General features: G+C 44.0%; 1 protein-coding gene across 10 annotated transcripts in view; it reads right to left on the bottom strand.

Annotated features, from left to right (window-relative positions):
* SPATS2L (spermatogenesis associated serine rich 2 like) overlaps positions 1–22,462 on the bottom strand; it is a 173,449-nt gene that overhangs the window by 58,942 nt on the left and 92,045 nt on the right. For all 10 annotated transcript variants that reach the window (XM_046018630.1, XM_046018621.1, XM_046018624.1 and 7 more), the window contains one exon: positions 1,576–1,684. Coding sequence is in view for 8 of the 10 variants with exons in the window: in XM_046018621.1 (XP_045874577.1) it covers positions 1,576–1,684 (109 nt within the window). In the remaining 2 variants the exon portion in view is untranslated. The remainder of the gene's footprint in view (positions 1–1,575; positions 1,685–22,462) is intronic.

Genomic DNA, 22,462 nt, shown 5'->3' with positions numbered 1-22,462 from the left:
TAATAAAAACTTTCATGATGGGGAATGTGGGGGCTTCAATCCAAGTGAGGGTGGGGAGGAACGGGGATAATAACCTTTTTTCCTTTCCTAAAGCTTTTTTCCATGCAAGTGATGTTGGCAAGTGAATCTTGAGAGTTTATTTGAGCCAGGATGTGCAGATTTCCAAAAATTTTTTTCTTGAGACAAATTGCGCCAAATGCTACAAATTAAGTGAATATCAGATTCTCTACTATTTGTTCCTTATGACTCAAAATTCTGTATCTGCTTGTTCATGAGGCAGAAAAAAACCAGAAAATTTACTCTCTATGGGTCTGCCTGCAGATCTACTTTGAATGACAATCATTTTTAAATTCAATTAGGACCCTAAACCTTGATTGTGGATATCAGAATGTAAGAGTGTATCAGGATCTTGCCTGAAATGACTGTAGAACCGTAAGAAAATTATTCTATTCCTCGGAAAATAAGTAGATCAAGCCATCCTTAACAAATAAAGTATAAGCAGGATATACCTGAGAAATGGGCTGACAGGTCTTCCCTGACCATATTTGTCAGATATGTTTAGCTGGTCCATATTAATGACAGACAAACTAACACCAGAACAGAAGACATAGGGTAACTAAGGACAAGTAGGAGATCTTCGTTCATAAATGGAATGTGCTCAAAGAGGAGAGGAAAATTACCCCATAATTTACAGAAAATATGAGGGAGGAGGTTATGAGTTTATAAGATAAACATATTCCTGAGACTTTAGATTCGATAATGTCACAGGCAGTGGGTCGTCTGAGGAAAATTCTTCTTTTAGAGAGCACAAAGGTTCTAGAGGTAGATAAGATGAATCGATATTCTGATTAATTAGGCAATCTCAAAATAAAAAACGAAGGATATTACAGAATAAACCAGTCCTCTCAGACTGTGTAAGCATCCAGTGCAAGGATGGCAGTCCATTAGGCGGTGTAGAACTGTGCTGACTGAGGGGCTGAGGAGGCCTTCCGGATCCGGAAGTGCATTACCCTCCATGAACAAGGACACCATCAAGTAAAGGACATGTTTATAACAAACTGGAAAGACTGGCGGACGATGGAATTAGTATCATTATATTAGGTAGCTTTTGGAAACTAGCTACAATCTTCTTCTTTTTTTTTAATGAAGGAAAAAGAAATCCCAAATCCTGCTCTTACTGAGTATTTTTTTACTCAGTAAGTAAAGTATTCTTAAGTATTAAGTATTCTTACTGTGTTTTTCAAACAGCATATTTTGGGGGTGTCTGGGTGGCTCAGTGGGTTAAGCCTCTGCCTTCGGCTCAAGTCATGATCTCAGGGTCCTGGGATCGAGCCCCGTATCGGGCTCTCTGCTCAGCAGGGAGCCTGCTTCCCACTCTCTCTCTGTCTGCCTCTCTGCCTACTTGTGATCTCTGGTCTGTCAAATAAATAAATAAATAAAATCTTTTAAAAAAGAAGCTTAGCATATTTTTATAAGAATTAAAATATTAGGAACTAATTGCTATTCAGTGTATTTGGCGAAAAAAACGCAATGCATTGAGAAGACACAGAAGAGTTAGGGGTCACGCAGACTTACCATCCACGAAGGCTTGCACTGCTTTATCTACGTTAAAGTCAAACTGTTGTAGCACCAGGACGATTTCATTATTGCTTTTGTTGGGAACAACTGATCGAACTGCATAAATCTATAAAGAAAAGAAAAAGAAAGGTAAATACGTTAATTTTGTTCATCCATGAATCTCTCATTGGGATAGAACTGTAACTGTTAGAAAGGCCTTGAAAAGCCAACTGGTCTCTCTTCATGCCATTAAGCAGGCTCAGGCATTTCAGACCAGTGGAGATTCATCCTAGTAATCACCTCGATACCCTTTTTATTTATGTACACATTTTCACAAAGAGCTCCTTGTGGGGCCTGTAGTAGTGAGTGTGAAAAGCCAGCGCTGGTCTTGCGATCCGCCCCGCCCCTAGCCTTCACCCCAGCCCACCCTCAAGACTACAGATGCGTGCAAGCTGTGTGTTCAGTGAAGACACAGATTGTTTTCTGTCTCCGGCCCTCCTCCCCACTGGCTCGGGGGCTACTTCGGAAAACTGACAGAAGCAGCCTCGTGCCTCAGCTTCGCTCATCTGCACAGCGGAAGCAGGCATCGCAAGGCTCACACAAGTGCGTTGTAAAACTCCATTGATGTTTACAGAGATCGAAAAACGTGGGGCATTGTACTTTTGAAATGGCAAGCTTAGCACATTTCTGAAAATCAAACATTCAAAACATTGTAAAAGTAAATACCTATATGAGGGCTAAGGATTTCCACAGATTAAGTTGATAAAATTTTAATGGCCATATGTATTTCTTAATCAAATTTAGCACATGTTCTTTACTAACAGAATTAGTTGACCTCTATCCCATAGAGCTTGGAATTATTACAGGATGCTCTACTTATTTGAGCAAAACTTAGCTCACCCAGCTTTCTTTTTTTTTTTTTTAAGATTTTATTTATTTATTCGACACAGAGAGAGAGACAATGAGAGAGGGAACACAAGCAGGGGGAGTGGGAGAGGGAGAAGCAGGCTTCCCACTGAGCAGGGAGCCTTATCGGGGGCTCGATCCCAGGATCCCAGGGCTCAATCCCAGGATCCCAGGATCATGACCTGAGCCAAAGGCAGACGCTTAATGACTGAGCCACCCAGGCACCCCCCACCCAGTTTTCTGTCGTGGGGATTTCCTTAGCTGCTAGTGATAGATTCTAGAGTCTGTGTGGTGCAAAGGTCACGTGGTATCCATAACAATGATTACGAAAGGGCTGCAGGATCCTGACATGTTTTCATCAATGGTTCAAGTGTGGCTAATGGAGCTTTGGCGTTACATACAGTTTACTGTAATCAAATCCATGAGTGATGGATTATATGGGTGTGATATGTGCAGTGTGACTCTAGTGACCAGAACGTTTAGTTAAGCAGCATAGCCTGTTTTCTAATTATGTCAGAAAACAGGCAGCCTCTTTCACATAGATCTGTACACAGGAGTATTTAGATTATTACGAGCAAACAGCACAAGCTATGAGTACCTAACTTAGAGACGTCTGACACTCTGATCAGAAAGCTGGTTTTGAAACTTGACATTCATAAATGCTGAACATGTGGGTTTCACAGAGGACTCTAATACACTATATTTGTATGTATGGGACTCAAGATTCCTTTATTTTTTTTTCTGTTCTCACCTTTTATGGTTCTTAGCTTTTTAGCTTACACATTAAAAAAGTTAACTTCTTCAGATATAAGTTCTTTCTCACTTTTTCTCCTTTCCCTCTTTAAAGATCCATTCAGTGAATATATTTTTAACGCCTATTGTATGATAAGGCGCCAAGCTTCCTGGAACTTAGAGACTAAAGAGGGATGTACACATTGATCAAATGATCACACAAAATAAATACATACTTCTACAGTGTGATTAATGCCATGCGGTCATATCACGGGGCGACGTGACATTACATACGCATGCTAACATCTGAAAGACAAGTGAGAAGAGATGGGTAGGAGGTAAGAGGAAATGCATTTTAGGTAGAGGGAACAGCATGACTGAGGACAGAGGTCCAGATGAGGAAGGAGTAGCTGGAGGAGAGCGAGGTGGGAGGCTGTGGTTGAGGCTTTCATAACAGAGGATGAGGCCAGTTGTGGGCAGGGACTAATCATGCAGGGCCTACAAGGCCATGCAAAGGGTTTAGGTCTTATGGTCATCCCTCAACCATCCTTTCTTTCTTTGTTTTTTTAAATTTTTATTTTATTTATTTATTTGAGAGAGAGAGAGTGAGGGAGAACATGAGAGAGGAGAGGGTCAGAGGGAGAAGCAGGCTCCCTGCTGAGCCGGGAGCCCGATGCGAGACTCGATCCCAGGACTCTGGATCATGACCTGAGCCCAAACCAGTTGCTTAAACAACTGAGCCACCCAGGCACCCAACCATCCCATTCTTACTCATTCATTGGGTTAGAAAAATAGCTTTCTCACTCTATTTCTCGCTCTCTAATTGTGTAAGTTAAGGTATTCAGTGCATTGTTTTGCTAATTTATATCCTGAGAGATGACTAGCAACACAGCATTAGCTAACACCCCTATTCTGTCACATAATCACCATTTCTTGTTTGTAGTGAGGACATTTAAGATCTACTCTCCACAACTTTCAAGTATATCATAGAACATTATCAGCTATAATCACCACATTGTACTTTAGGTCCCCACAACTTGGTATTCTTACAACTGGATGTTTGTGCTCTTTGACCCGTATCTCCCCATTTCTTCGTCTCTTTTTTAAGAGAACCTGAGAGAAAAACAAGAACAAAAACACCTTCATGCAGCCAAGGAAAGTCACTAACAGTGTGTGTCCAACAACAGATACAACTGGAGTTATGTGTGAACATTACATTTACCCTTCTAATGTAGTTCTTTTATTTATTGTTTATTTTTTTTAAAGATGTATTTATTTGGCAGAGGGACGGAGAGTCTTAAGCAGACGCTGTGCTGAGTGCGGGGCCTGACATGGGTGGGGCTGGATCTCAGGACCCTGAGAGCATGACCTGAGCTGAAACCAAGAGTCAGACGCTTCACCGACTGAGCCACCCAGGCGCCCCCAGAGTTCTTTTAAATAGAATTCCAGCATTTCAAGCGTTTCAAGGTTGGTTAGCATTATCTAAAATTTCTTAATAATTATCATTATTATTACTATATCACCCTTCTATATAACGCAATGATCAGTTATTAATTCCATTATAATTGCATTAGATCAAAGTTTTCAATCTACCTGCACAATTGTGTGATTAGTAAAGACCCAGAATTATGGAATAAACATAAAGTGACTGTTGTCCTTGCCTCCAGTCTCTCCTCTGCAAAACGTATTTTATTATGTTACAGTAAAACACAATACACAAACCATAGCTTATGGAGACACTTCCTTTTTAGGCATTTATACAAGTCTTGCCTATTCCTCTTTAAAAGGAAAAAAAACAACAATCACAGTCAGATATAGAAAACATCTATCCTTGTCATTTTATATATTCTAGCTCTAAACACATCCTAAGAAAATTGCTAATAACTGAGTTCTGATATCAGATCTAACTATGAATATTGCCTACAGTCCTCAGAGGAAGAGCCCTAAGACAGGAATGTCCCGTTTTACTGTAATCTGTACTGTAATACTGTAAATGACAAAAAAGAAAAGAAAAAGGATTTCTGCCTATCCTCAGATATTCCACGGTTCCACAGGGTTGTTGAATTCTAGTGAATTTCTGCGCCAAGCTCTGTTTGCTTTCATCACAGGGCTTGGGTAATGGGAAGACAGTAGTATTGTCTTTCCACCTTCCTATTTATAAATCCACGACCTCTATTTTCCAATGAAGACGTTTTGGGGAAAGGTGGAGAAACCCTGTGTGCTCCTATGTGCCCGTAAAAATACAAGAACCTCGGGATGTCGTTGTTCATGACGCAGGAGGCGTGAGAAGGGGTCCGAGCATTTCCATCCAACAAGACCTCATCGTGAAGTAGCTCCCGAAGAAGGAGTGGATGACACAGGCAGGGTTACGGCGAGGCTGCACGAGAGGCTGCCTCTGCGTTTGGAAATGAAGCTCCCGGAGGAGCGGATCGTGAATGCGTGGCTCCCGGTGGTTCGCATCCCAGGAGCTCATACAACTCGCTCCTGCAGTGCCCGTTTTGCAGAGCCCGTTTCTGGCGCGGCTGCACACACGCGACCTCGGCTTCGCTGCCACAGCCCAAGCCGGTGTGGGGGCCACTGCAGCTGCACCCAAAGCCCTGCTGGAGTCGAGCCCGCCGCATCCCTGCCCAGCTGTCCCGCCCAGGACACCACACCGCGGTCCCGGAGGGGCGGGGCAGGCGGTGCAGGCCGCGGGGAGGATCGTCGGGAACCTGAGGGCGGCAGAGGTCAGTTCAGCAACTGCTTGCGCTCTCTCGAACCCCTGCTCCCTTGCTGGGCTTCTCCTAATTTAAGTCTGTTTTGGCAAATTCAGTTTGCCATTGAGAAATGTGCCTTCTGTGCCTCTGAAGTTGTTCTGATTTTACCTTCCGCGTTGTCGTCTCTCCTGCCGGGCTCTCCCGGGGGCTTTCTGGCTGGCTGGGCAGGCTCGGCCTGGGCTGCCTCGGGGCGCCCCGCCCGGGTCCGCGTGCTCCAGGAGGCCAGGCCCAAGGGCTTGCACAGACGCTGCTTGGTTTCAGCGTCCCACGGAGCCCACCTCCCCTGGAGTGTTCTGGGCTAAGAGCGGTCCGATGCCCTCGCTCCTGGGGTGCATTCGCGGAGCCTGTCTGGGATGACTGCTTAGAAATTCTTCTTGGCTTATTGATGAGTCACTTAGGCTATGTCCGAGTTTCAAAGATGGTTCCGAGACCAGGGTTTTCAATGCACTACACAGCTCTGTGATGGGTGAAGACCCAGTATTCTCCAATAAACATAACACAACCACGCTCTCTGCTTCCACTGCCCCCCCCCCCCCCCGCAAATTCACTGAGAGGCTACCATCAGACTACATCAGTCAAGTGTGATCACCACTGTCCCACTCCTTCTCCTAAGAGGAAAGCTGTGGCTCTGCAACCTTAGCATTCAACCTGCGCTTCCAAGCTGGGTCGGCTCTGCCCGGTATTAGCTCCCACCCCCACCGCTGCCGGCTTTGCCCTTGACAGGAGAGGCCTCTGCTTGTCCAAATCCTAGAGTCCAACTGAGATGCCATGTGTCCCATGAAGTCCTTCTTTCCTAGCCCTGAGCAAAGTCACCCCACCTCCTTTCACTTCCCACAGCCCCTATCAGCAGGTGTCTTTTTACTTCAGGCGCCTTCTGCTCTCTGCCCTAAGTGCGGCGGTGCTGTGGTCACTAGACAGTAAGCAACACGAGGGCAGGAGTCCTCTCAGACCTTTCTCATAATCAGCACGTCCACCGGGGCCGACTGATAAGGCATGGAGTAGGTACTTAGCAACTCTTTGTTGAGTGGGAGAATGTCAGCCTGTAGCTAATATCCGGCTGCTGTGTTGGGTCAAAGGAAGATCCTGCCCGTAGGTTTGGGCCTGCCCACCACTCTGCATTTGTCATCCACAGTAACAGGGCGGGCAGGGGGGAGTCAGCCGACTGTGGTATGAGCTCAACATTGTATGGGTCAGGAGAATATGTGCCTCTCCTCTAAATTTCAGTAACAGAGATGGGAAGGATATTTAGGCGATTTGATCGTTTTATTTTCTTTTAGGTACTCATAGGATTTTGTGAAATTTTAAAAATATGAAATAGCGCAGTAATTGGCTATCATTCCAAAGGCCAGCCCAGTGGACAGATAGTGGTTGGGCTCTCCCTAAGGCACGGGCCCTGAGGACGCCCAGGGGAACCGGACACAGTTCCTGCCCTAAGAGGGACAGTGGAGCAGAACCGTTTGTACCTGCAAGTGTACAGCAAGCCGTGCTGTCTTTATGAACACGCTGGGGTACTCCAGAGAAAGAAGCAGTAACTTTTGCCCGAGGAGGGGGGAATACTTTACAGAGGAGACAGCCAAATGTCAGAGGGAGCTTTGGAACTAAACAGACCTATGGTCTAATCTTGGCCCGGCTACATGCTAGCTCGAGGCCCCTGGACGAACTGCTTAAATTGTTAAAATTTGGTTTTGTAGCTGTAAAATGAGGATATTACATGCTAGGGTCTCAATAAAAATGAAAAGAGATGATGCATGTCAAGTGTTTGATACAGAATTTGGCATATATTAGCTGCTCAATAAATTTTAAAAAGTGTTGGCACATTTACATTGGGCCACGAAGAAGGCTCTCTCTGGCATGTCTTTGAAATGGAAAGAACACGTGGCTAGGGTGATGGCCAACACTTACTTGGTTTCCTCTCTTCTTAAGAAACTTCCCGCACAGCCTCACTGAACGGTGAGTGGACCCAAGGCTCTCCCCGATCCCTCCCTCTCCTGCAAGCTGATACACCATAAGGAAGCCCATCTCTAGGGTAACTGACAACGTGTGCTTTCTCCACCCCCACCCCGTGCTCCTTCTTCCGTTATTTATTCACTACATGCCTTCTATGATCAGGCACTGTACTAGTGGCTGGAAACAGTAGCAACAAAATAGTTAAGGTCACAACAAAGCTATAGAGGAAAAGACAGGGAAATGTGTACACTCAAGATGTATATAACTGCAACTCGTGCTAAGTGAGTGATATGAAGGAAGCAATCAGGATGTCGTGACAATGATCACAGGGGTCAGGAAGTGGCCTGGCAGAAAAGACAAAGTGAGCTAATCAGACTGCCAGCCTGGGGAGTCTGGACTCTTCGACACTGGGAGAGAACAGAGTGGAGGTGAAGAGGGCTGTTCTGGAGCTGCCTGACTTCCTGCCTTCCCTGCTTCCTCAACTTTTCCTGACGTCCCATGAGACCCTACCAGACCTTTCTAATAACCTCTCTTGTATTTGCCCTAGTTCGAGAGGCTTTCAGTTTCCACAGTAAGCAGCAAGTGCCTAGACGCAACACAAGCAGCTAGGGCTGAAAATAAAAATAATAAAGCCAAATAATTGATTCAGTTGGCAAAGGGGAGGAATGGACGATTTTACAGATAAATTCAGTTCGCATGTGAAGGACAGAATGGAGAAGGCCCATGAGCCTTGTTCACGTACCTCTTCCTGCACTCGTGGTGGCATCATTACTCATGTGACTATGTGTCCCATTGGGATATGAGCTCATGAGTGAGAGAGACCATAGTTTTATGTTTATGGGGGCTTAGAACAATGGGTGGCATTCAGTAGATGATTGATAAATGTTTGTTGAGTAGATGAATGACCAATGGTATGAACTGAAGGAAGGAGGGAGAAGAGTAAGATGGCTACGGAAATAGCCCAGTTTCATTTTTCTGGTTTTTTTCCAGTGCATTTCTGAAATTCAGCATAAAGTATGACAGTATTTTATTTATTTGTTTTAAAAGATTTTATTTATTTATTTGACAGAGAGAGACATCGAGAGAGGAACATAAGCAGGGGGAGTGGGAGAGGGAGAAGGAGGCCTCCCACCGAGCAGGGAGCCCATTGCGGGGCTCAATCCCAGGACCCCAGGATCATGACCTGAGCCGAAGGCAAACGTTTAATAACTGAGCCACCCAGATGCCCAAGTATGACAGTATTAAAAAGGATTCGAGCTCCAAATGGGTAGAGTACCTCCTAGGTCCCAGGCACTGTATGTGGCTCGTCTTAGCCTTGAAGAGCTTGAAATCTTGTAGCTTAATCTCCTCCCCTACAATAAGGACAGCAATCAAACAGCCAGCAACCTCCTTTTCACATCAGCAAGAACCAGAGTTATTTATACGTTTGCCATTCCTGCAACTTTGAAAGGGATTTTATAATCAGCTTTGGTCACATTTCTCAAATGCTGAGCCGTTCGGAGATGCCTTAAAAACAGCTCATCTGTGTACGTTCTGTTTCACTTGCTGGACCACTACGATCATCTACACACTAATGAAGGCGCTTCTCTTATGAATCTTCTTGAGGAAGAAAATACTCTTTGCAGACCAGCACCTCTGCATCCCGGGTAATTCTATAATTTAATTGCCTTTTCTAACATCTACTTTCTGCCAGCAAAAAAATATGCACGAGGTGTTGTCATGTTCTACTTGGCTGACTTTTTGGGAATTAACACTGGGGGTACAAATCAAAATTAACTTTCTTTTTTGGCAGGAAACCAGGATTAGAAGGAATAATGAAGATTTGGAAGTGGAAAAAAAATGCAATTTTCATGGGATCATGGGAAGTTTAAAGTAGAGAAGATGTTAGAGACAGGCTAGTTGAGGCTTCTCAAACTTTAAAGTCCATTCAGATCACCTAGGAATCTGATCAGAATGCAGAATCCGATTCAGACGCTTGGGGCAGAGCCCCAAATTCTGCATTTCTAATAAGCTCCCGGGTGATGCAGATGCTGCTTGTGCAAGGATGTGGTAGGCATAATAATGGCCCCCCAAGACATACGTGTCCCAGTCCCCTGGCACCTGTGAATATGTTAGGTTCCATGAAAAATTAAGGTCGCACAGAATTAAGGTTGTTAGTCAGATGACACTGAAATGGGGAGATTATCCTGGATTATCTCAGTGGTCCCAATATGATCACAGGATCCTTGTAAGTGGAAGGACAGGGAAGAGAGTCAATGGTCAGAGTGATGCAACGTGCAACAGACCTGACCGGCCGTTGCTAAGTCTGAAGATGAAAGGGGCCATGACCAAGAACTCCAGGCAGCTTCTAGAAGCTGGAAAAGGCAAGAAAGCAAATTTCGCACCTAGAACCTCCAGAGAGGAACACAGCCCCTGCTGACATCTTGATTTTAGCCCAATGATAACCGCTTGGACTTCTGACTTCCAGAAATGGAAGATAATTCATTCGTGCTATTTAAAGCTACTAAATTTGTGGTGATTTGCTACAACAAAGGGAAACTAATACAGTGGTGCGCAACTTGAGGAGCAAAGGTCTACCCCTTTCTTCCTCCTGGTAGGGGGATGTCTTTCCCTTGCTTGCCATCTAACCCCTTAAAGGGAAAATACACCTTCCAGGGGTGCCTGGGTGGCTCAATGGGTTAAGCTGCTGCCTTCCGCTCAGGTCATGATCTCAGGGTCCTGGGATCGAGTCCCACATCGGGCTCTCTGCTCAGCAGGGGGCCTGCTTCCCTCTCTCTCTCTGCCTACTTGTGATCTCTTTCTGTCAAGTAAATAAATAAAATCTTAAAAAAAAAAGGGGGGGGAAAATACACCTTCCAGGGGCATCTGCGTGGCTCAGTCCATTCAGCGTCTGCTCAGTCATGATCTTGGGGGTCTGGGATAGAGCTCCAGCCCCGCTTTGGGGGGGGGTCCCTTCTCAGCAGGGAGTCTGCTCCTTCTTCTCCCTCTGCCCCTCCCCCCCAAATAAAGAAATAAAATGTTTGTAAAAAAATACACCTTCCAAAGGTAGCACTTCCCACCACACACACATATTTTGAGGGAATTCTAACTATTCATTCAAGCCAGATTCTGTGAAGTAAAGTGACATGAATCTGACACAATCTTTGCCCCCAGGAACTGACAAAACAGTGGGAAAATAAGGCAAAGTCATAAATAACAAGCAGACAAGAGTCATTCTGACAACGAAATCCTCTCTGATTCACATGTTCTCTATGCTTCCATTCACCATGAACCCTCACAGGTTTCCTTTGTTTTTGGCCTGGACTCTGGAAAAAGTCTTCTGATTGAGTTCTCTGGCTTGGTTTTTCCCTCTCTCCAAACCATCTTAAAACAACCACTGCACAATAAATCTCCTCGAAATAGTTAAGTATGTTTATCTGACTGAGGGCAGGGGCCGGCAGTGAGGAAGAACTTGAGCAGAGGAAAGACAGGAGATGAATGGATTATGAAACAAAGGCCCGGAGGAGATGGGAGAAAATGGTATCAAAATCCATGTAGAAAAACAAACTTTGGAAAGTAGTGGAGTTTCTTCTCTCTCATTCTTTTAATTCTGAGAAAGGAGAGAAAGGAAGATACAATGCAAATTTGAGATACAGGAGGAACTGTAAGGAAACTATTTCCTGAGTGAGAGTTCTAGAGCTTACTTCAGGCTTTAAAAGGTGGAACAGGCTTAGAGCTGCCTTATGGGAAGGCAAGAGGACTTGTCTTGATAAATGGAAGAATGAAGGGCAGGGGTGAGGGTCCACGAATGCTGGGCAGCACAGAGCTGGCCTGATCTCCCCAGCACTTCTTAGTAAGCCAGGAGCCGGAGCACAGAAAAGGAATGATTCAAGCTTACAAACTATAAGGAACACGGTGGTACATCTTAGGGCTCAGGAGATGGGGACTGAGAATCATAAATGCAGCTGATCGAGGTATCTGTCATTTATGAAGGGGGATAACACACAGAGAGTAGGGAGAGGCTGAGGGCTGAGGGATCCTGCCGGGAACACCGAGTCAATGTCGAAGAGAAGGGGAGGATGAGACAGCTCAGTGATCAGAAGGATGTGGCCAGAGAGGGGATGGTAGATATTGCCAGTTGTTGGCCCTAGTCTTCTGCAGTGTAAATATATCCTCTTCCTCAAGGCCAGCCCTTGGCTTTTCTCAAGGAACCAAAGTGTTCCGCAGAATGCCATCCTTTATGGAGTAAACGTCTGCTCTTCATCAGGTTTTGTTTTCTTGTTTGTTTTTTTTTAACCAGCCGTGTTTCCTAAGCTTTCACTACCCTGGTCAAGCGTCTCTAAGTGTATCTGAAATGTGATTCTAATTGATGCACATTGTTCTGGAGCGGGTGGATCGGAGCAGAGGACTGGGGCCCCCGCACCTGTCCTGGCTGGGCTCTGTTTATCTGTTAAAGGAATCAAAGATGGCCTTAGCACTTTCAGGAGTCGCGTCAATTCCTGGCGGAAATGGGGACTTACTTTGCTACTAACACACCGTGGATTGTTTCTGCGACAAGTGCCCTGTCCTATACTTGTGCAGTAATTAGAACGCAAGGGTAGAATTTTATATTCATCTTTGTTAAATTTCAATCTGTAAATCCCGGCCCATTCCTTAAGCCAGCTGTTGTCCCCTGGAACCTTGCTTTTGCCCGCCCCCCTCCACAAAACACGGAATGTATGAGCTCATCCTTCTAACTCTGTATCATTTTTAAAATTAGCTGATGTCTTCTACGTCTTACCCAAACTGATTTGAAGGTTTGGATGGGTCAGAGCCAAGTACAGAGACCAGCGTATTACAACGAGAACTTCCTTCGGAGCTGATGTTCACCTCTTAACCCATGTTTACTCATTCAGTCACCGTATACGGACTTTGCTGAAGGCTGGACTGCACGCGGTGACAGGCACACCCCTGACTGGTTTCGGAGTTTACAGTGTAGGAAGGCAGATGTTCCGTGAATGTCACAGAAGGGAAAATAAAGGCGCTTTGGGTGCCAGTAACAAGGGAACCTCTCCTTATCTAGAATCAGGGAAGCCCCATCCGAGAACTGAGGATGAAGGGTGATTAAGACCAGGAGAGGGCGGGAGGGGGGGCGGGGAGGAAGAAATGGCATGTTCTAGAAGAGCACACAACATCTAGTGATGGACAGGACAGAGTGACTAGAAGCACGTTCGAAGCCATGATGCTCCGGGACCGTGGGAGCATTAATGTTAAAAGGAAGAGGATTTCAGATGAAGCTGGATGGAAAAGGGATGGGGCAAAGCAGTGCCGGGCTCAGTAAGCCGTGCTGTCATTCTGAGCCTGATCCTGAGAGCAGGCCATTGAATGGTTTTTCCCAGAAGAAGAGGGTGATAGTTGCATATTTAAGAAGGTCACCGTTGTGTCTATAGAGATGAACAGCAGGAGGTCAAGTGGACAGCAGGATTCTAACGCTGCCTGTGTCCAGGGGACAGAAAAGAGACCAAGATGGGGCAGTTTAGAGGATGCCTCCCAAATCAGTTGAGAGGAGTGCCTGACGCAAGGAATGAGGAAGACGCAGACTATGGATGAGCCGGGTTTCTGGCTCGATCATTTAGGTGCCAATGGGGTCATCGGAGAGACAAGGAGTCCTGGTAGAGGGGCAGCACCCTTCCTGGGGGGTTCGTGAGGTCTCCACATATCCAGATACAATCTCTGAATCCGCAGCTCCAAGGAGGAACCGAGCCGGGAAAACAGATTTGGGCACTGTTGGCATCTGATAGCGGTTCTCAGCCCTGGCCGCCCACTGGAATCATCTGGTCAATTTTAAATGTATTCCTACACCTGGGCCCCATCTCCAACAAGTAAATCTGGGTGGTCATTGATTTTTTGTTTTGTTTTCTTAGTGATTCTAATGTCCATCCAGAAACTGAGAACCATGAATGAGAAATAGAAGGGAAGTCCTACATAGTTAAGAGATGGCGTGGAAGAAAAAGAAAAGAGAGTGGCACGGGACAGACCTCTTTTTGGGTATGACTGCTCACCTATCAACGGACTGACTTGAGTGCACACGCAGCCATCCACACCTCTGCATTATTTATGCAACCTCATAACTTCAGAAGTACCCGTTCTAGTTAGGACACTTCTATGCAACCTCCTAACTTCAGAAGTACCCGTTCTAGTTAGGACCCTTCTATGCAACCTCCTAACTTCAGAAGTACCCATTCTAGTTAGGACCCTTCTATGCAACCTCTTAACTTCAGAAGTACCCGTTCTAGTTAGGACACTCGTTGGCGTTGGAGAGGCTACTCCAGATATCCACTCCTTCCTCAAGAGTCACCCCAGAACGCTGTGGTTTAAGACAACAATCAATCTGTAATTTTCCAACGTTTCTGCTGGGCAGGAATTTGGGAATTCAGCTGTGTAGGTCTGGCCTAGGGTCTCCTGTGCAGGCAGGTGGAGGAGCGGGTAGGGTGGGCGGAGGGACACAGGTGGGGTTCAGCCAGGAACCGCCCTCTCCCTCCTTATGGAGACTCAGGCGTTCTCCACGCAGGCTCTCCTTATAGGCTAGTCTGGGCTTCCTCACAATGTGGTGGGCTTCGAACAGTCAGAGTATCTATATGGCAGCCCAGAGGACCAGCACGAGTGTCCCAACTGGTAAGAGAGGCAGAATCACCTAGCCTTAGAAGTCCCATGGCATTCCCTCCTTTTCACCGCCCTGGTTAACCAGGTCCAAAACCCTTTTCTTTTTTTGGATTTTTATTTATTTATTTGACAGACAGAGATCACAAGTAGGCAGAGAGGCAGGCAGAGGGAAGGGGGGGAGAAGCAGGCTCCACGCTGAGCAAAGAGCACGATATGGAGCTCGAACCCAGGACCCTGAGATCATGACCTGAGCCAAAGGCAGAGGCTTTAACCCACTGAGCCATCCAGGCGCCCCCAAAACCTACCTAATTTTAAGGGGAGGGGCACAGAACCCAACTCTCAATGTAAGAAATATTGTTAAATCTATTGGAGAATACAATCCACCTCAAAGGGTTAAAAACAACGACCACCACCCGATTTGTTTCCATCAGTTCTAAGTCTACACTTTGTCAAGTCACTGAACATTTGAGGGGGACAAAAGCAAATTAACTGAACGGTTGTTGTAAAACTAAATGGAAATTGATAGCTTAAAGTTATATCACTTCTTGAATTCCTAGAACTAACCTGATGACTTGTAGAGCAAGAGGCACTCAAACGGAGTTTTCTCCTATCTAAAGAAATAGTAAAATTAATAGTAAAAATCAGATAACCAAAGTGTCTTAATTCTTTTAATTTCAGTCCACGATAAAATTTTCATATTAGAATTCTGACCTTTGATCTAACACCTGCGGGTTTAAAAAATATATCAAATGCCTGCTATTAGCAGCTGTGGTCCCTCTAATTCATGTTGAGATAAGCAACGAGCTTTATGCCTATTTTGTTTTACCCATTTAGCTCGCACGGATTCAGTATACACCTGCATGTTTACTGTAATTGTGCTTGATTCTTCATATTTTTCCAGAACCACCAGTTACATCTGCACATAATTTAGAGCATGGTGAGCCCCCGAGTCCACTGGAAGTGTTTTCAGCCAGCCTGTTACACCCACACGGTATTAGGACTTAGGTAAATATTCTGTCTGGCTACTTTCTCTGATCAATTCCACATTCGGACTTATTAGTGAGGACAAAAAAAAAAAAAAAAAAAAAGGAGGAGGAGTCAAGATGGCGGAGAAGTAGCAGCCTGAGACTACATCAGGTAGCAGGAGATCAGCTCGATAGCTTATCTAAACATTGCAAACACCTACAAATCCAACGGGAGAGCGAAGAGAAGAAGAACAGCAACTCTAGAAACAGAAAATCAACCACTTTCTGAAAGGTAGGACTGGCGGAGAAGTGAATCTAAAACGACGGGAAGATAGACCGCGGGGGGAGGGGCCGGCTCCCGGCAAGCGGCGGAGGAACGGAGCACAAAATCAGGACTTTTAAAAGTCTGTTCCACTGAGGGACATTGCTCCAGGGGCTAAACCGGGGTGAAGCCCACGCGGGGCCAGCGTGGCCCCAGGCCCCGCAGGGTCACAGAAGGATCGGGGATGTCGGAGTGTCGGAGAGCTCGCAGGTATTAGAACGAAGAAGCCGGCTGGAGAGACAGAGCCGAGGACTGAACTCTCAGCTCGGGGTTACCTTGAACTGGTCGCGGGCTGGGTGAGCTCGGAGCGCGGCTAGAGGCTGGGGATACGGGAGTGATTGGGTGCTGTCCTCTGGGGGCGCAATGAGGAGTGGGGCCCCAGGCTCTCGGCTCCTCCGGGCTGGAGACTGGGAGGCCACCATTTTCATTCCCGTCCTCCGGAACTCTACGGAAAGCGTTCAGGGAACAGAAGCTCCCAAAAGCGAACCCGAGCCGATTACTTAGTCCGGCCGCCGGTAAGGGCGGTGCAATCCCGCCTCGGGCAAAGACACTTGAGAGTCACTACAACAGGCCCCTCCCCCAGAAGATCAACAAAATATCCAGCCAGGACGAAGTTCATCTATCAAGGAGAAAGCAGATTCAATTCCTAAGACAGCAGAGCAATTCCAGAGGAGGAGAAAGCAAAGCACGGAACTCATGGCTTTCTCCCCATGATTCTTTAGTCTTGCGGCTACTTCAATTTTTTTTTCTTTTTTCTTTTTTCTTCTTCTGCTAAATTTTTTTTTAAACTTTTACCCTTTTCTTTTTTTAACATTTTTTGACTAGTTCATCTAAATATATATATTTTTTCTTTCTTTTTTATATTTTTTATTTGTTTTATTTTTTAAATTTTTTTCTTTCTTTTTTTTTTAATTTTCTTTTTTTTTCAGAAGCTGTTTTTATCCCCTTTCTCCCCCCCCACAATTTGGGGTCTCTTCTGATTTGGTTACAGTGCATTTTTCCGGGGTCTTTGCCACCCTTTTAGTAGTTTATTTGCTCCTTCATATTCTCTTATCTGGACAAAATGACAAGGCGGAAAAAATCACCACAAACAAAAGAACAAGAGACAGTACCGAAGGCTAGGGACCTAATCAACACAGACATGGGTAATATGTCAGATCAAGAGTTCAGAATGACGATTCTGAACATTCTAGCCGGGCTCGAAAAAGGCATGGAAGATATTAGAGAAACCCTCTCTGGAGATATTAAAGCCCTTTCTGGAGAAATTAAAGAACTAAAATCTAACCAAGTTGAAATCAAAAAAGCTATTAATGAGGTGCAATCAAAAATGGAGGCTCTCACTGCTAGGATAAATGAGGCAGAAGAAAGAATTAGTGATATAGAAGACCAAATGACAGAGAATAAGGAAGCCGAGCAAAAGAGGGACAAACAGCTACTGGACCATGAGGGGAGAATTCGGGAGATAAGTGACACCATAAGACGAAACAACATTAGAATAATTGGGATTCCAGAAGAAGAAGAAACAGAGAGGGGAGCAGAGGGTCTATTGGAGAGAATCATTGGAGAGAATTTCCCTAATATGGCAAAGGGAACAAGCATCAAAATCCAGGAGATGCAGAGAACCTCCCTCAAAGTCAACAAGAATAGGTCCACACCCCGTCACCTAATAGTAAAATTTACAAGTCTTAGTGACAAAGAGAAAATCCTGAAAGCAGCCCGAGAAAAGAAGTCTGTAACATACAATGGTAAAAATATTAGATTGGCGGCAGACTTATCCACAGAGACCTGGCAGGCCAGAAAGAGCTGGCATGATATATTCAGAGCACTCAACGAGAAAAACATGCAGCCAAGAATACTCTATCCAGCTAGGCTATCATTGAAAATAGAAGGAGAGATCAAAAGCTTCCAGGACAAACAAAAACTGAAAGAATTTGCAAACACCAAACCAGCTCTACAGGAAATATTGAAAGGGGTCCTCTAAGCAAAGAGAGAGCCTAAAAGTAGTAGATCAGAAAGGTACAGAGACAATATACAGTAACAGTCACCTTACAGGCTAATAATGGCACTAAATTCATCTCTCTCAATAGTTACCCTGAATGTTAATGGACTAAATGCCCAATCAAAAGACACAGGGTATCAGAATGGATAAAAAAACAAAACCCATCAGTATGTTGCCTACAAGAAACTCATTTTAGACGCGAAGACACCTCCAGATTTAAAGTGAGGGGGTGGAAAACAATTTACCATGCTAATGGGCATCAGAAGAAAGCTGGGGTGGCAATCCTTATATCAGATCAATTAGATTTTAAGCCAAAGACTATAATAAGAGATGAGGAAGGACACTATATCCTACTCAAAGGGTCTGTCCAACAAGAAGATCTAACAATTTTAAATATCTATGCCCCTAACGTGGGAGCAGCCAACTATATCAACCAATTAATAACAAAATCAAAGAAACACATCAATAATAATACAATAATAGTAGGGGACTTTAACACTCCCCTCACTGAAATGGACAGATCATCCAAGCAAAAGATCAACAAGGAAATAAAGGCCTTAAATGACACACTGGACCAGATGGACATCACAGATCTATTCAGAACATTTCATCCCAAAGCAACAGAATACACATTCTTCTCTAGTGCACATGGAACCTTCTCCAGAATAGATCACATCCTGGGTCACAAATCAGGTCTCAACCGGTATCAAAAGATTAGGATCATTCCCTGCATATTTTCAGACCACAATGCTCTGAAGCTAGAACTCAATCACAAGAGGAAAGCTGGAAAGAACCCAAATACATGGAGACTAAACAGCATCCTTCTAAAGAATGAATGGGTCAACCAGGAAATTAAAGAAGAATTGAAAAAATTCATGGAAACAAATGATAATGAAAACACAACAGTTCAAAATCTGTGGGACACAGCAAAGGCAGTCCTGAGAGGAAAATATATAGCGGCACAAGCCTTTCTCAAGAAACAAGAAAGGTCTCAAGTACACAACCTAACCCTACACGTAAAGGAGCTGGAGAAAGAACAAGAAAGAAACCCTAAACACAGCAGGAGAAGAGAAATCATAAAGATCAGAGCAGAAATCAATGAAACAGAAACCAAAAAAACAATAGAAAAAATCAATGAAACTAGGAGCTGGTTCTTTGAAAGAATCAATAAGATTGATAAACCCCTGGCCAGACTCATCAAAAAGAAAAGAGAAAGGACCCAAATCAATAAAATAATGAATGAAAGAGGAGAGATCACAACTAACACCAAAGAAATACAGACAATTATAAGAACATACTATGAGCAACTCTACGCCAACAAATTGGACAATCTGGAAGAAATGGATGCATTCCTAGAGACATATAAACTACCACAACTGAACCAGGAAGAAATAGAAAACCTGAACAGGCCCATAACCAGTAAGGAGATTGAAACAGTCATCAAAAATCTCCAAACAAACAAAAGCCCAGGGCCAGACGGCTTCCCAGGGGAATTCTACCAAACATTTAAAGAAGAACTAATTCCTATTCTCTTGAAACTGTTCCAAAAAATAGAAACGGAAGGAAAACTTCCAAACTCATTTTATGAGGCCAGCATCACCTTGATCCCAAAACCAGACAAGGATCCCACCAAAAAAGAGAACTACAGACCAATATCCTTGATGAACACAGACGCAAAAATTCTCGCCAAAATACTAGCCAATAGGATTCAACAGTACATTAAAAGGATTATTCACCACGATCAAGTGGGATTTATTCCAGGGCTGCAGGGTTGGTTCAACATCCGCAAATCAATCAATGTGATAGAACACATTAATAAAAGAAAGAACAAGAACCATATGATACTCTCAATAGATGCTGAAAAAGCATTTGACAAAATACAGCATCCCTTCCTGATCAAAACTCTTCAAAGTGTGGGGATAGAGGGCACATACCTCAATATTATCAAAGCCATCTATGAAAAACCCACCGCAAATATCATTCTCAATGGAGAAAAACTGAAAGCTTTTCCGTTAAGGTCAGGAACACGGCAGGGATGTCCATTATCACCACTGCTATTCAACATAGTACTAGAAGTCCTAGCCTCAGCAATCAGACAACAAAAAGAAATTAAAGGCATCCAAATTGGTAAAGAAGAAGTCAAACTATCACTCTTCGCAGATGATATGATACTATATGTGGAAAACCCAAAAGACTCCACTCCAAAACTGCTAGAACTTGTTCAGGAATTCAGTAAAGTGTCAGGATATAAAATCAATGCACAGAAATCAGTTGCATTTCTGTACACCAACAACAAGACTGAAGAAAGAGAAATTAAGGAGTCAATCCCATTTACAATTGTACCCAAAACTATAAGATACCTAGGAATAAACCTAACCAAAGAGACTAAGAATCTATACACAGAAAATTATAAAGTACTCATGAAAGAAATTGAGGAAGACACAAAGAAATGGAAAAATGTTCCATGCTCCTGGATTGGAAGAATAAATATTGTGAAAATGTCTATGCTACCTAAAGCAATCTACACATTTAATGCAATCCCTATCAAAATACCATCCATTTTTTTCAAAGAAATGGAACAAATAATCCTAAAATTTATATGGAACCAGAAAAGACCTCGAATAGCCAAAGGAATATTGAAGAACAAAGCCAAAGTTGGTGGCATCACAATTCCGGACTTCAAGCTCTATTACAAAGCTGTCATCATCAAGACAGCATGGTACTGGCACAAAAACAGACACATAGATCAGTGGAACAGAATAGAGAGCCCAGAAATCGACCCTCAACTCTATGGTCAACTAATCTTCGACAAAGCAGGAAAGAATGTTCAATGGAAAAAAGACAGCCTCTTCAATAAATGGTGCTGGGAAAATTGGACAGCCACATGCAGAAAAATGAAATTGGACCACTTCCTTACACCACACACGAAAATAGACTCCAAATGGATGAAGGACCTCAGTGTGAGAAAGGAATCCATCAAAATCCTTGAGGAGAATGCAGGCAGCAACCTCTTCGACCTCAGCCGTAGCAACATCTTCCTAGGAACAATGGCAAAGGCAAGGGAAGCAAGGGCAAAAATGAACTATTAGGATTTCATCAAGATCAAAAGCTTTTGCACAGCAAAGGAAACAGTTAACAAAACCAAAAGACAACTGACAGAATGGGAGAAGATATTTGCAAACGACATATCAGATAAAGGGCTAGTATCCAAAATCTATAAGGAACTTAGCAAACTCAACACCCAAAGAACAAACAATCCAATCAAGAAATGGGCAGAGGACATGAACAGACATTTCTGTAAAGAAGACATCCAGATGGCCAACAGACACATGAAAAAGTGCTCCACGTCACTCGGCATCAGGGAAATACAAATCAAAACCACAATGAGATATCACCTCACACCAGTCAGAATGGCTAAAATTAACAAGTCAGGAAATGACAGATGCTGGCGAGGATGTGGAGAAAGGGGAACCCTCCTCCACTGTTGGTGGGAATGCAAGCTGGTGCAACCACTCTGGAAAACAGCATGGAGGTTCCTCAAAATGTTGAAAATAGAACTACCCTATGACCCAGCAATTGCACTACTGGGTATTTACCCTAAAGATACAAACATAGTGATCCGAAGGGGCACGTGTACCCGAATGTTTATAGCAGCAATGTCTACAATAGCCAGACTATGGAAAGAACCTAGATGTCCATCAACAGATGAATGGAGAAAGAAGATGTGGTATATATACACAATGGAATACTATGCAGCCATCAAAAGAAATGAAATCTTGCCATTTGCGACGACGTGGATGGAACTAGAGCGTATCATGCTTAGTGAAATAAGTCAATCGGAGAAAGACAACTATCATATGATCTCCCTGATATGAGGACATGGAGAAGCAACATGGGGGGGTAGGGGGATAGGAGAAGAGTAAATGAAACAAGATGGGATTGGGAGGGAGACAAACCATAAATGACTCTTAATCTCACAAAACAAACTGGGGGTTGCTGGGGGGAGGTGGGATTGGGAGAGGGGGAGCGGGCTATGGACATTGGGGAGGAGAGGCGAACCATAAGAGACTAAGTACTCTGAAAAACAACCTGAGGGTTTTGAAGGGTCAGGGGTGGGAGGTTGGGGCAACCTGAGGGTTTTGAAGGGTCAGGGGTGGGAGGTTGGGGGAACAGGTGGTGGGTAATGGGGAGGGCACGTTTTGCATGGAGCACTGGGTGTTGTGCAAAAAGAATGAATACTGTTACACTGAAAAAATAAATGAAAAAAAAAAGGCAATGTTATTTTTACAATGGATTTTGTTTTTGAGATGTTAATCAGAATAGAAAAGTAAGATGCTTTTAATTGATCTTCTGCTTCTGATTTAGAATATTTCCCCCTTTTCTTTGGAATTTGAGGTCTCCACTTTGGGGGGAAAAGATAATTACCGACATCCACTCTCACTGTGTTTTGTTTTTTTTTTCTGCTGCTCATTCACAGAACTTTTCAGACAAAGAGTACCAGGAAGATATAAGCCACGATTACCATTTAATCAATACCAGAATAAAGAAGTTAATTACCTGTTAGCCAATACCAGAATAAAGGAGTTAAGTTAATCTCTAAATTATTTCAACCTTGGATATTTTTTCACTGTGTGTGAAATAAGGAGACTGTCTAAAT

This window comes from Meles meles, chromosome 9, assembly GCF_922984935.1.
Source record: "Meles meles chromosome 9, mMelMel3.1 paternal haplotype, whole genome shotgun sequence".
In the NCBI taxonomy this organism is placed as follows: domain Eukaryota; kingdom Metazoa; phylum Chordata; class Mammalia; order Carnivora; family Mustelidae; genus Meles; species Meles meles.
This window is presented reverse-complemented; position numbering and strand designations above follow the sequence as displayed.